Here is a 14,700-nt window from a genome sequence, read left to right on the forward strand (position 1 = left end):
CTTGATCGTCCAGAGTTCGGAGTCTAGTTTGAAAAGGAAGTGGAAGAAAAAAGGGAAGAATGACAGCCCATGGGTTAAACCAACCAGGAAACGAAGACGGAAAAACCGACCAAAAACAAGTAATAATACAGGTAACACAAATAAATGGCATTACACGGATAACAAAATTAGGGCAGGAACTGTTGCGTGCTATTTTTGAGGCCAAGGAAGTTGCCTCTTACTTTACTTGGTGCTGTGCTGTAGGATGATGTTGGATTAAAATGAAGATTGCCTTTCCCTATATATTTTTGTTATTTCAAATAGCAGTCTTTAAAGTATAATTAAATCCTGTACTATTGGGAATGGTGAATTCTTATATAATTCCCCATTGAATATAAACAGTAACCCTGTGAGGTCCAATGACATAACACAGTACCCTGTCGATAATCTAGTGCTGTCTTTCCTGTATTTGCTCAGTGCATTAAATTTATATGTTTTACATAAATGTCTCGAGAATCATTTTGCCAGTGGTTGTGCTACTGGTGTGGGACGGTTAGGTTTACATACTTCCTTTAAAAATTTTTATTCTAGTACAGGAAACTCTCGTTTAAACGGCACCTAATTATCCGGAATTCTCTAATAACCGGCAAAATTCTGGAGTAGGTTTTGAGGCTTCCGTATACTGTGTATTTGTGGCTGTGTAACCAGGGTTCTCATACCTTTTGCCATGTAATTCTGGCTCTTGCACCTCTGGTTGTGTAACCTGGTCCCCTGTACCTGTGTCTGTGGAACAGGGCTCCAGCACTTGTGTCTGTGGAACGGGGCTCTCGTACCTTGGGCCATTGTCACTCCATGTCCTTTCTTCGTTATCCGGAATTTTTAATCAACCGGCACCATCCCGGTCCTGTTGGTGCCGGATATCAAAGAGTTTCCTGTACCACTTTTGCATTGGCTTTAGGTTTGTATTAATACCAAGGTGGCAGTATCACTTGAATCAGGTCAGCAATTTGTCTCCCAAGCACACTAAAGCAAGAGATGCAAGACCATCTCTAGTAAGTACTCTCTCAATACTTGGGACTTTGCACTAGGTGCCGCACAGCATGGTGCATGGTGCAAAGCTAATTTTATAAAGTGCTCAGATAAGCTATATAAACTTTTGAGTCTTTAATGCCTTGCGAGAAATGACATTGCTGGCTGCTCTCTCCTAACATTAAAAAATGGCTAATTGGAGATCTGAACTTTATTCATGCATCCAGGCAACTCAGCGTAATCTGCAGTGAGGTGCAGCAGCATTTCTCTGGTCTGCACCCACAGTGAGTTGCAGCAGATGTGTAAATAAAACTATAAAGCATATTGAGCCAAAAATGGTACACTATATCGCAGCACAATATTTTATACCTCAGGGCTATTTGTGAATTAGCATGTTTTTGAAAGTTGACTTTTATTTACTCTTGGCTGACAGCAGAAAATTCACATTAAGATTATTATTTGTTTCAGTTTTGTACTGTATTTGATTACATTATTAAATTTTTTTATTGTTATTAAAATTCAGAGTTTTAATACCCACAGAATGAAATCATGGTTGGAAAATTGCCATCAAAGTTTTTACTGCAAACCTAGCTTTTAGCGAACCACAATTTAATGGTTATGCTGAATAGATGCCAAGTGACAACCGTGTAATAATCATCGACACGAGAGCAGATCCTCAGGCTGTATCTACCATGGAAACCATAGATACCAGTTGCCCTCTGCATTGAAAATACTTGAGAATTGCTTCTAATTTTCAAAATCTTTTTTGTATATATTTAACTATTAACATACTGACAATATCGTACATTGTGTCAATACTGTAGTAGGCATACAAAGTGATACTCTTGAGAAAATACTCAGTTCAAACACCTGTTAGTTTTGCACTTGCGGTTAAAGTAATTCACTACCAGTGGCACTGTGTCCTGTAATGTCTGTCGATGTCTTCATACTGCTTTAGATAGTCATGGAATCTATATCTGTGCTACTTGTGAAATTGCAGTTAGATTATGTGTTAGCAATCTTCAGAAAAAAGGTGATTTTACCCCTTGTATGTCTTGTCTTCTATCTTTTCGAATATTCTGTAGATGTGGCATTTTGATTGTAATAGATTGATGATCCCATTTTTTCTTTAATTTCTTCATCACTGTAATTTAACTACATTGTCCAATATATTAACTTTATTGCATTATGTAAACATTTATTTTTTAAAACATCGTACTCTTTAAAATCATCGCTTCCAAGTTTTTATTAAGAATTCTCAATTTCTACCTCTGATTAATTTTCACTGTTTTCAGCTTAATTGCTTGGCTTTTCATTCCTCTGTCCTCATCATTATTTAATTTTCTTTTTTGCCCATGTTCATGTTTTTGTAAATGTGTGCCGTAATAATTGCCTTAATTGTGAGACTCTTCGTTTCGGACTATTTTTTCCTCAAACTGATTTGTTTTAAAAAGAGCCTGTTTGGTAATATCCATTCAGCTGGTAAAGAAAGAAATAACTTGCATTTATCATGTCCTCAGAATGTCCCAAAGCGCTTCACAGCCAATTAATTACTTTTTCACGTTCAGCCATGGTTGATTTGTAGGTAAACATTGCAGCCAATTTACATATAACAAGTTCCAACAAAAGGCAATTAAAATGTGACCAGTTAATCTGCCCTTTGGAATGGTGGTAGTTGAGAGAGAAATGTTGGTGAGAACTCCCTTCTGCTTCTTTGAATAGTGCCATGAATCTTTGATACCACCTGAAGAGACACAGGTCCTTGTTGTTATTTTGGATTTCCAGCATCTGCAGTATTTTGCTATCGTCCTTGGTTTAATGCCTCGTTTGAAAGAAGGTCCCTCTGGCAATATAGTAGTCCGTCTATACTGCTCTGAAGTGTCAGGCCAGATAATATGCTTGAATCCTGGAGTGAGCTTGAATCCACAACCTTCTGACTTAAAGGTTAGAGTGCTACCACTGAACCAAGCTGGCACTTGCATACACTAACAGTAATTGTGACACTGATATGAAAATGGATGAGAGCACAAGTTGGAGCTGTAATAGCATAGGGCTAGTTCTGCAACCTCTGCTTCAGTTTAACAAAGTCCCACATCTCAAATAAGTTGCTGGACAATATTGGACCTGAATTTGCTGCAACCATGTGCCATGATCATCGTCTTAGGCAGTCCCTCGGAACTGAGGATGACTTGCTTCCACACTCCTTCATGTTGAACACCAATTGGAAGAAGCACAGAGTAGCAAGGGCACAAAATGTCCTCTGGGTGGGGGACTTCAATGTCCATCACCAAGAGTGGCTCGGTAGCACCACAACTGACCGAGCTGGCTGAGTCCTAAAGGACATAGCTGCCAGACTGGGTCTGCGACAGGTGGTGAGGGAACCAACAAGAGGGAAAAACCTACTTGATCTCGTCCTCACCAATCTACCTGTTGCAGATGCATCTGTCCATGACCGCATTGGTGGAAGTGACCACCGCACAGTCCTTGTGGAGACGAAGTCCCGTCTTCATGTTGAGGATACCCTCCACCGTGTTGTGTGGCACTACCACCATGCTAAATGGGACAGATTTCAAACAGATCTGGCAACTCAAAACTGGGCATCCATGAGGCGCTGTGGGCCATCAGCAGCAGCAGAATTGTATTCAACCACAATCTGTAACCTCATGGCCCGGCATATCCCTCACTCTACCATTACCATCAAGCCGGGTGATCATACCGAAAAATGAGGTGTCAACCTGGTGAGGCTACAACACAGGACTTACTTGCATGCCAAACAACAGAAGCAACATGCAATAGACATTGCTAAGTGACCTCACAACCATCGGATCAAATCAAAGCTCTGCAGCCCTGCCACATCCAGTCGTGAGTGGTGGTGGACAATTAAACAGTTAACAGGAGGAGGAGGCTACAAAAATATCCCCATCCTCAATGATGGTGGAGCCCAGCACGTGAGTGCAAAAGACAAGGCTGAAGCATTTGCAACTATCTTCAGCCAGAAGTGCCGAGTGGATGATCCATCTCAGCCTCCTCCTGAGGTCCCCAGCATCACAGATGCCAGTCTTCAGCCCATTCAATTCACTCCACGTGATGTCAAGAAACGGCTGAAGACACTGGATACTGCAAAGGCTATGGGCTCTGACAACATTCCGGCAATAGTACTGAAGACTTGTGCTCCAGAACTAGCTGCGCCCCTAGCCAAGCTGTTTCTGTACAGCTACAACACTGGCATCTACCCGGCAATGTGGAAAATTGCCCAAATATGTCCTGTCTACAAAAAGCAGGACAAATCCGACCCGGCCAATTACCGTCCCATCAGTCTACTCTCAATCATCAGCAAAGTGATGGAAGGTGTCGTCGACAGTGCTATCAAGCGGCACTTACTCAGCAATAACCTGCTAACTGACGCCCAGTTTGGGATCCGCCAGGGCCACTCAGCTCCTGACCTCATTACAGCCTTGGTCCAAACATGGACAAAAGAGCTGAACTCGAGGTGAGGTGAGAGTGACTGCCCTTGACATCAAGGCAGCATTTGATCGAGTGTGGCATCAAGGAGCCCTAGCAAAACTGAAGTCAATGGGAATCGAGGGGAAAACTCTCCATTGGTTGGAATCATACCTAGCACAAAGGAAGTTGGCTGTGGTTGTTGGAGGTCATTCATCTCAATCACATGACATCACTGCAGGAGTTCCTCAGGGCAGTGTCCTAGGCCCAACCATCTTCAGCTGTTTCATCAATGACCTTCCCTCCATCATAAGGTCAGAAGTGGGGATGTTCGCTGATTGCACACTGTTCAGCACCATTCGAGACTCGTCGGATACTGACGCAGTCCGTGTCCATATGCAGCAAGACCTGGACAACATTCAGACTTGGGCTGACAAGTGGCAAGTAACATTCGCACCACACAAGTGCCAGGCAATGACCATCTCCAACAAGCGAGACTCTAACTATCTCCCCTTGACATTCAATGGCATTACCATCGCTGAATCCCCCACTATCAACATCCTGGGGGTTACCATTGATCAGAAACTGAACTGGACCAGCCATATAAATACTGTGGCTACAAGAGCAGGCCAGAGGTTGGGAATTCTGCGGCGAGTGTCTCACCTCCTGACTCCCCAAAGCCTTTCCACCATCTACAAGGCACAAGTCAGGAGTGTGATGGAATACTCTCCACTTGCCTGGATGAGTGCAGCTCCAACAACACTCAAGGAGCTCGACACCATTCAGGATAAAGCAGCCTGCTTGATTGGCACTCCATCCACCACCTTCAACATTCACTCCCTCCACCACCGGCGCACTGTGGCTGCAGTGTGTACCATCTACAAGATGCACTGCAGCAACTCGCCAAAGCTCCTTCAACAGCACCTTCCAAACCCGCGACCTCTACCACTTAGAAGGACAAGGGCAGCAGACGCATGGGAACATCACCACCTACAAGTTCCTCTCCAAGCCACACACCATCCTGACTTGGACCTGTATCGCCGTTCCTTCACTGTCGCTGGGCCAAAATCCTGGAACTCCCTTCCTAACAGCATTGTGGGTGTACCTACACCATATGGACTGCAGCGGTTCAAGAAGGCGGCTCACCACCATCTTCTCAAGGGCAATTAGGGATGGGCACTAAATGCAGGCCTAGCCTGCGACGCCCACATCTCATCAATGAATTTTAAAAAAACTAAAAATGAGTTCTCAAGTGACTGATGAGCCCAATGCGGGACCTACAGTCTTTGTCACAGGTGGGGCAGGCGGTAGTTGAAGGGGTGTGTGGGTGGGGTGCTTGGGTTGACGTGCGCGCCCTCCGCTGTTTACGCTTGCCTTCCGCTTGCTCCCGGTGAAGAGACTCGAGGTGTTCGGCATCTTCCCGGATGCTTCTACTCCACTTTGTGCGGTCTTGGGCCAGGGATTCCCAGGTGTCGGTGGGGATGTTACACTTTTTCAAGGAGGCTTTGAGGGTGTCCTTGAAGTGTTTCCTCTGCCCACCTGGGGCTCTCTTGCCATGTTGGCGCTCCGAATAGAGCGCTTGTTTTGGGAGTCTCGTATGGGGCTTGCGGACGATGTGGCCCGTCCATCGGAGCTGATCGAATGTGGTCAAAGCTTCGATGCTGGGGATGTTGGCCTGAGCGAGAACACTGACATTGGTGCGCCTATCCTGCCAATGGATTTGCAGGATCTTTCGGAGGCAGCCTGGGTGGTACCTCTCCAGTACTTTGAGGTGCCTGCTGCACATGGTCCATGTCTCTGAAGCATACAGGAGGGCGGATATCATTACTGCTCTGTAGACCATGACCATGAGCTTGGTGCTGGGTTTGAGGTCCTGGTCTTCAAACACTCTCTTCCTCAGGCAACCGAAGGCTGCACTGGTACACTGAAGCATGTTGGATTTCTTTGACCTCACAAAGGCCTTCGACACCGTCAACCGTGAGGGATTATGGAGTATTCTCCTCAAATTTGGCTGCCCTCAAAAGTTTTTCACCATCCTCCGCCTGCTTCACGACGACATGCAAGCCATGATCCTGACCAACGGATCCACCACAGACCCAATTCACGTACGGACTGGGGTCAAGCAAGGCTGTGTCATCACACCAACGCTCCATCTCACCCTCAGTAAGCTCCCCGCTGGAGTGGAGCTAATGTACAGAACAAACGGGAAACTGTTCAACCTCTGTCGCCTCCAGTCCAGATCCAAGGTTGTCCCATCCTCTGTCATCGAATTACAGTATGCAGACGACGCTTGCGTCTGCGCGCACACTGAGGCTGAACTCCAATCCATCGTCGACACCTTCACCGACGTATACAAGAGCATGGGCCTTACACTAAACATCCGTAAGACAAAGGTCCTCTATCAACCTGCCCCCGCCACACAGTAGTGCTCCCCGATTGTCCAAGGCCTCGTCATGGATTTTGATAATGTGGACCACTTTCCATAGCTCGGGAGCCTACTGTCAACGAGGGCAGACGTCGATGACCTATTAACGGCGTGCGCCGTTGTTAATACATAAACGTTGCAGGAAATAATGGAATAATTTAGTTGCATTGCACCGTAGATTGCTGACCTATTTGCGTCGCTCCGCAGCTAGCTAAAACTGATAAAAGGCTGATCTCGCCGCTCAGCCCTCCTTTGTAGTCAATGATCATTGCAAATTTGCTCGATTTATGCCTTTATTTGCACCATAGCCAGTTAGACTGAAAAATAATGGCGTGGCTGACCTGGTATTGACGTGAATAATGGCCAGCACATGACTCTTGGCCTGCGAAGCAAACAAAGCGACCATTAAATTTGTGGAGCCTCACCCCAGCAGTCTGGAAATTGGTGTAAGAGTATTTCTTTACAAAATCTCTCATTTTTGGCAGTTTATTCTTGTCAGCTTTGTCATCCAGATTGCTATTTGTGTGGAAAGGCAATTACTTTCAAGGCCGCCACCTATTTCTATGTGTAAGGAAGGTGAAAGCATTGTAATGGCCTATCCACTGGACATTCCCCTGTTGCTGATTATTATGGACGACTTGGAGGAGGAGCAGGCGTGTCGCTTGAAGCACCATAGCCAGAGACTGAATCGATCTCACAACTGTCCCCCCCCGCCCCCACCAAAGTGTTTACAGGGAGCGGATGTCATCTGAGGCATTGCCGGATGAGCTCTGTGTGCACAGACCACCTTTGAAGAGATGCATCTTCCAGTGCATTGTCATTGGCAATGAAGGTGACGACAGCTCTCAATTTCTACAGAACTGGTTCCTTCCAGTCCGGTACTAGAGACCTCTAACAGCCAAGGAGGTGTGCGGACCTGCATTCAACAGGTGACAGATGCTATCTTCTGCAGGGCATCCGACTTCATTAAATAAGACATGTCCCCAGCACAGCAAAGAGACAGGTGCATCAGCATCCATAGGATTGCTGTCTTCCCCAGGGTGCAGAGGGCTATCGATGGGACCCACATGTCACTAAAGGCTCCACTTGAGGAACCTGTCTCTTTTATCAATGGGAAGGATAGCTCACTAAATGTGCTAATTGTCTACCTCACCTCACCGCACCGTAGATGGGTTGACATTTAATTATGAGTACAGCTAATGATGGGAGAACCCTGCGTCTGCCATTTCCAGTGGTATTCACAGAATCACAGAAACCCCACAGTGCAGATAGAGGCCATTTCGGCCCATCGAGCCTGCACCGACACATATCCCACCCGATCCCCGTAACCCCTACCCCAACACATATCCCACCCTATCCCCGTAACCCCACGTATTTAACCCCCCCTAACACTAAGGGTTAATTTATCATAGCCAATCATCCTAACCCGCACATCTTTGGACTGTGGGAGGAAACCGGAGCACCCGGAGGAAACCCACGCAAACACGGGGAGAATGTGCAAACTCCACACAGACAGTCGCCCGAGGCCGGATTCGAACCCGGGTCCCTGGCGCTGTGAGGCAACAGTGCTAACCACTATGCCACCGTGCTTGCCCGTATTGATGCACTCCAGTCCCTCCGGCGCCCACCTGTCGCGTAAGGTCTGCAGCGTGCTGGTGGACATCACGTGCGCCATCTCCAGCCATGTGTCTGCTGTCCGCTGCGCTCCTCTAACATCATACCACCAATAGAATATTCAGATCTGAAATTCAAGAAACCAACCAGCAAATGTTAGTCAATTAAAACTGATTTCTAGCCCTCAATAAAAAGTTAGGAATTCAGTGACCCGTTGAAACTGAACTTAGCACAGAAAACAAACACCCGAGGTGATCAAATGTTGTGGGGCTTATATTTCCAACAAAACTTGGGATCTTTCAGAACCAGCCTCCAAATCCGGACTGTTGTATGATTACATTGCTTCTATAAAAGTCTGAGTGTAGATTTCATTATTTACAGGTGCTGCAACAGAGAGCCAAGCTCTGACCGATAATCATGAGTACACCGAGGTGCCCCTTGACTCACTGGATCTGCCTGCAGGTGGTCTGTTTTCTTCACAATCTACAGGTAATGTTGCATTCTTGGTGTTAAGGCGTTGGTAAGAATATTTGTGCCGCAGAATTTATTTGTAAATATACAGCTATGATATAAAAACTAACTTGCCATTCGGTGGAAGCATTTGGAAAATGTATACAGCCTGGAGGTTTCAGTTCATTTGAATTTTGCATAATCTATGTGAGTGCTTTTGACTAGTCATGTTTCTGATTATTTTTATACTTAAAATGGTAGAAATGAGCTGTTCCAATATTGTGATTCTATGCAGGTATTTCCCAAAGCTCCGACTCAATGGAACTAGATAAGCTGCAGGAGTTACCTCTTTGTAGCTGTCGGATGGAAACACCAAAAAGCCGAGAGATTGTTAAACTGGCCAATAATAAGTGTATGGCCACTGAGAATATAGACGAAGAGGTAAGGAACTCTTGGTACAAGTTTGAGAAAGCAATTGTATGAGCAGGTTTATGTTGCTTGATGGATTGTTATGATACTCAATGTCTGAATTACATACTCAACCTAAATTTAAATTTACCAATATAAATAAATCTTATTAAAGTTGAAATTGCATTAAAATTATAGAATGTAACAATTTAAAAAAAAAAAAAAATAAATAAAAAAAAAAAAAAAAAATAAATTAAACATGTTAAACTTACTCCTGAAAGAATAAGAATACTACATTTAGGATGATACAGTAGAACTTTTTTTTTTTTTTTTTTTTTAAAGAGTTAGCAAATTGAAGGATATTGTTGATTAGATTTTATATTATTTAGTCAAATTTTGTGGAGCCTTGTTTGGAGTTTAGATTTGACAAAAGGAAATGTATTAGTTATTGATATGTGCAAGACATAGTGCCATATCTTTAACATTAATATATCCTTCTGTAGTGAAGACTCAACCATGTCATTTCTTCGTGAGATTTTTCTGTAACTTGTGGAATAGAAGGTTCCCTGCAACGTGCAGTGCATGTAAATACTAAAGTGCACCACATATGCAACCGGTTTGAAGACACTCGGGTCCATTTTAATCAGCTCTATGTATCTATCTTCAGTTCATCCTAAAGCATGTCCATTTAAATGGTTTGATTGAGATATGCTGAATTTAAAGTAAACGCAGCGTCCCCTACGATGTAGAGACTGTCACATGTGGAGGACAGTGAATTTTTATATAACACGCCACCTAAAAAAAATCTTAATTTAAATTGTGTAGAACTGCTTTACAAATCCAATATCCTCTGATAACCTATGTTGTGCAATACAATTTTAAAAGCAACACAATTGAAAAACAGAGGGAAGGTTTCCTTTGCTTATAAATAGGTTTTCAGTTTTGTTACTTTTGCACACCGAAAACCTTGTTCCACCGTACTTTTAGTTTAAATGATCAATTCACAAACGTCTATGATAAAACTAAAGGTTCAGCTGATGCACTTTGCTTCTCTTTTGTGGTTTATAATATAATTTAGCCCATTGTGAGGAAGAAAGAACTTTGGATTTATATAGCGCTTTTCACGACCTCAGGCCGTCCCAAAGTGTTTTGCAGCCAATAAAGTACTTTTGAAGTGTGGTCACTGTTGTAATGTAGGAAACGCAGTAACCAATTTCTGCACGGCAAGGTTCCATAAACAGCAATGAGATAACCGGTAATCTGTTTTAGTGATGATGGTTGAGGGATAAATATTGGCCAGGATACTGAGGAGCACTCTGCTCTTTTACAAAATTTTGCCATGGTTCTTTTACATCCAGCTGAGAAGGCAGATGGTTCCTCAGTTTAATGTCTCATCCGAAAGACAGCACCTCCGACAGTGCAGCGCTCCCACAGACCGCACCTCCGACAGTGCAGCGCTCCCACAGACAGCACCTCCGACAGTGCAGCGCTCCCACAGACAGCACCTCTGACAGTGCAGCGCTCCCACAGACAGCACCTCCGACAGTGCAGCGCTCCCACAGACAGCACCTCCGACAGTGCAGCGCTCCCACAGACAGCACCTCCGACAGTGCAGCGCTCCCACAGACAGCACCTCCGACAGTGCAGCGCTCCCACAGACAGCACCTCCGACAGTGCAGCGCTCCCACAGACCGCACCTCCGACAGTGCAGCGCTCCCACAGACCGCACCTCCGACAGTGCAGCGCTCCCACAGACAGCACCTCCGACAGTGCAGCGCTCCCACAGACAGCACCTCCGACAGTGCAGCGCTCCCACAGACAGCACCTCCGACAGTGCAGCGCTCCCACAGACAGCACCTCCGACAGTGCAGCGCTCCCACAGACAGCACCTCCGACAGTGCAGCGCTCCCACATAATAAACTGGTGACTCGGTGGCCTATGTGTTCACATGAGAGTTCAGCTGTGATGAAAATTTTGTGCTGATAAAATCTAGTTCAATTTAGAGCAAAATCTGCAAATCAGCAGCTGTAATTTGCCTGAATTAATATTTCTTGCAGTTAAGTAGCTGTATTAACAGCGTGATCAAACAAGAGATGATGCGACCCTCCAATAAGGTGCAGCTAATGGTATTATGTGAGGACCACAGATCCCGGATGGTTAAACATCAGTGTTGCCCAGGATGTGGATACTTCTGTACTGCTGTAAGTGTAGAGAGTCTCATATAGTGGATAAGTACAAATATCAAGATGAAAAATATTTCTCACTTATTTTGGTTCTTGGCTGTAAAACTCAAATAATGTGTTTAATGTTGCATGCAATATGCAAAATTATTTTGTAACCTGTAAAATGATTGATCTGACTTTTTCCAATATCAGGTTAGCTTGTAAGCCAAATGATCAATGTGATATGTATGTTCATAGTTAATAACGAGAAAGTGTATCAATTTTGTTTTTTCAGGTAACTGGAGAATAGCTCTTGAAAAATCGTGTGTTTATAGTGAGCTCCCTGGTTTGTTTCCAAAATAAGAAACAAAAAAAAAAGTCTGCCTCCTATTTTTACGCAACACAGTGCAGTTAACAAGCAGCTTAGGAAATCTTTATGTATGTTGGAAATTTGTATTAGTTGCCCACCAGATGGCACATGAGACTTAAAGTTAGATTTGGCTCTTTGGTCTTTCATGGTGGAGGTAGCAAAGCTTTTTCGATTTCAGTTGACTTGCTCTTTAATTGTCAAATCATTTTATGCACTCAAATTAACATTGTTTTTGGATCTGGTCCTCTATATATGTTGATAGGAATTAAATTTTTTCACATGTAGAGGAGCACAATTTTGAGAGGGGAGGGAGTACTGCTTCTTGGTTGCCCCAAAAGTGATCAGAGGCAAGTACATCAGTGCAAGAGTTGGGTCAGGTTGGAACAATTGTGATCCATTTTGCTCATCCTTTATTTCATGAAATGCACACCGTATTTAGCTGACAACAGACACGACACTCGTAGGGTTGCATTCTCAACCACACTTGGAATACAACCTTGTGCGTATAGTTGTGAAGTGAATCTTTTATTACTATTCTGTACCCATCTTGCTGACCTGTTTACACCACTCCAGTCTCCAATTTAACAAATAAAGGAATTTTGAAGTTTATTACTACCAGGATGATCCCCCCAGTAATGCAGCAGATAATGGGAATGGGATGACTTGGGTTCAATACTAAGAATTCCTGTGTAGTCCATTTTCTGCTTCAACCAGAGCAGAGTTGTATCTGTTATGTGTGGGAAATTCTGAAAATTTGGAATGGATAGTCAGTTTGTGTCATTTACCATTCAGTTTGTTTTAACGTGGCTCGGGAGCATGCTGCCATCAGCCCTTTCACTCATTTTAAATCATGGGGGTGAAAATAGCATTAAAAAAATTATGTTCAAGTGCTTGTCAGTTATGAATGACATGTACTAAATTCATATGGTCTTTCCAGGGGACATTCATGGAATGCCAGCCTGATAGTACCATCTCTCACCGCTTTCACAAGAATTGTGCATCTCATATGAATGGGTTGTCTTTCTGCCCGCACTGTGGTGAGGATACTGTTCAAGCAAAAGAAGTTACCATAGCAAAAGCAGACACTACCTCTATGGTACCGCTTCCAACACCGGACAAGATTGTTGCTGTGAATGGAAAAGCAGACACCACTACAGCAAGGTGGGTCACCTGTGGTTAGATGATAATGCTCTTACTGAAAAGAATTGCAAGTACAGGAAACTTTGTGTTATCCGGAGGCTAACTGTCCGGAATGCTCGAGCCACCGGCAAAAATCAGGAGCCGTTTCGTTAGGTTTTTTTTCTTCTCGTTGCTTTTTTCTCAACAGTCAAGCTCTGCTAGGTCTCGCTGAAGCTGTTGCTATGCTACAGAGACGCTTGGACTGTTTAGAAGCTAAGCAACAGGGTTTGTTGACAGATACGGAGCTCAAAAGCTTCCATATGTTTCAACATTAGCGCTGGTATGTCCGGCAGTTTTGAGGGAACGGCAACAGCACGGTCCCGTCGGTGCCGGATAGCACAAAGTTTCCTGTATTTAGAATCTGTGTATTTGTATCTTGTGTGTTTGAATGATGGTAAGAATCACATAGCGAGGACTGTTGAATTTTGTTTTTTTAAATATCTCAAATTCCAGTTTCATTGTGATATTTGCAAGAGAAACTTTTTTGTTAGTCTTGATAAAATCCATGGTGTGATTTTTGTTTTCTGTCCTTGTTTACTTGGCTTCACACTGCTAGGGCTTCAGCTACACATACCTGTTGCACCATGTCTTGTGAGATGTATAACCAACTTTTTTTGGGAATGGCTTGCAATGCATTTCAAAGGTTTCTTTCCCTACTTATTTCAGCCACCAAGTCAAATAGATATTAATGCCCCTTGGATTACTGAGATCTGAGTCCTTTTTGATTTAAAAATTAGTCGATAATCCAGATATTCTTTTACCCTGTATCCTTGTACTATTTTTACATTCAATACTTCACTGTTTTGCAAGTGACGTGCATAAGTTACAGAATGGTCAGTAATTAAAAGTGCTTAAAATAATTTGAAATACTGACCAATTCAAATAAACCTGTTTTCCGTTTACATTATTTGTAAAAGTGACTTGGTATATAATTATATACCAGATCATAACATAGAATCCAACAAATATATACACACACATGCCTTCAGCGGTAGAATACTTAATTAGAATTATATAGGAATAAACAGTACAAAGCAGCCTGAGTGTCTTGTGCTGCAGATGTACCTTTGTAGACTTCCATTATTTGTCTAGAATTTTATTATGTGACTGAAGTGTTGAATTTTCATTACAAATTTTAAAAATGACCAAATAGTTTTGTATTAATGATCAGTTGGGTGTATTGGAATTGCATGATATGAATTACAGTTCCTAAACTTATGAACAGTTACTTTAACTTTAAGAGCATTTAGATATCCATATACCTATATATAAATTACTGAAATTTTATATTCTCATTATATCTTTAAGTTGGAATCTTTTCTGTATGGCACTGACCGAGAAGGTCTGTCTGCACCAGAAATTTTGTTTGGGCACAATTCTTGGGGCAGGGATGAAACTCCTGTCATGTGTGTGCCTCTTGCTCATTATTGTCAAGTTTTACAATCTTTGCTGAATATAAATTTCGTGATATAACTTAATTTTAGCAATTTACTTCCATTTTTAGGTGTTTTTTTTATTATGCTCCTGTGAGGTGTTTTGGAATGTTTTTCTGCATTAAGGCATTATATAAATGCGAGTTATCCAATTTATTTTGTCTTCTAGGTCTTGGATATTATATTTAATTTTGAATTCATACATTTCTT

The 14,700-nt window shown here is 43.1% G+C and overlaps 1 protein-coding gene across 7 annotated transcripts in view; it reads left to right on the plus strand.

Moving 5' to 3' along the window:
* The window catches only part of LOC147101823 (histone-lysine N-methyltransferase EHMT1-like), a 158,397-nt gene that overhangs the window by 87,587 nt on the left and 56,110 nt on the right, over window positions 1-14,700 (plus strand). For all 7 annotated transcript variants that reach the window (XM_085965788.1, XM_085965793.1, XM_085965787.1 and 4 more), the window contains exons 8-12: window positions 14-131; window positions 8,870-8,977; window positions 9,234-9,379; window positions 11,404-11,547; window positions 12,816-13,039. In XM_085965788.1, coding sequence (XP_085821914.1) covers window positions 14-131; window positions 8,870-8,977; window positions 9,234-9,379; window positions 11,404-11,547; window positions 12,816-13,039 — 740 coding nt within the window. The remainder of the gene's footprint in view (window positions 1-13; window positions 132-8,869; window positions 8,978-9,233; window positions 9,380-11,403; window positions 11,548-12,815; window positions 13,040-14,700) is intronic.

The sequence above is a fragment of the Somniosus microcephalus genome, chromosome 23 (genome assembly GCF_052327205.1).
Source record: "Somniosus microcephalus isolate GS21.2 chromosome 23, FLI_Smic_1.0, whole genome shotgun sequence".
In the NCBI taxonomy this organism is placed as follows: Eukaryota; Metazoa; Chordata; class Chondrichthyes; order Squaliformes; family Somniosidae; genus Somniosus; species Somniosus microcephalus.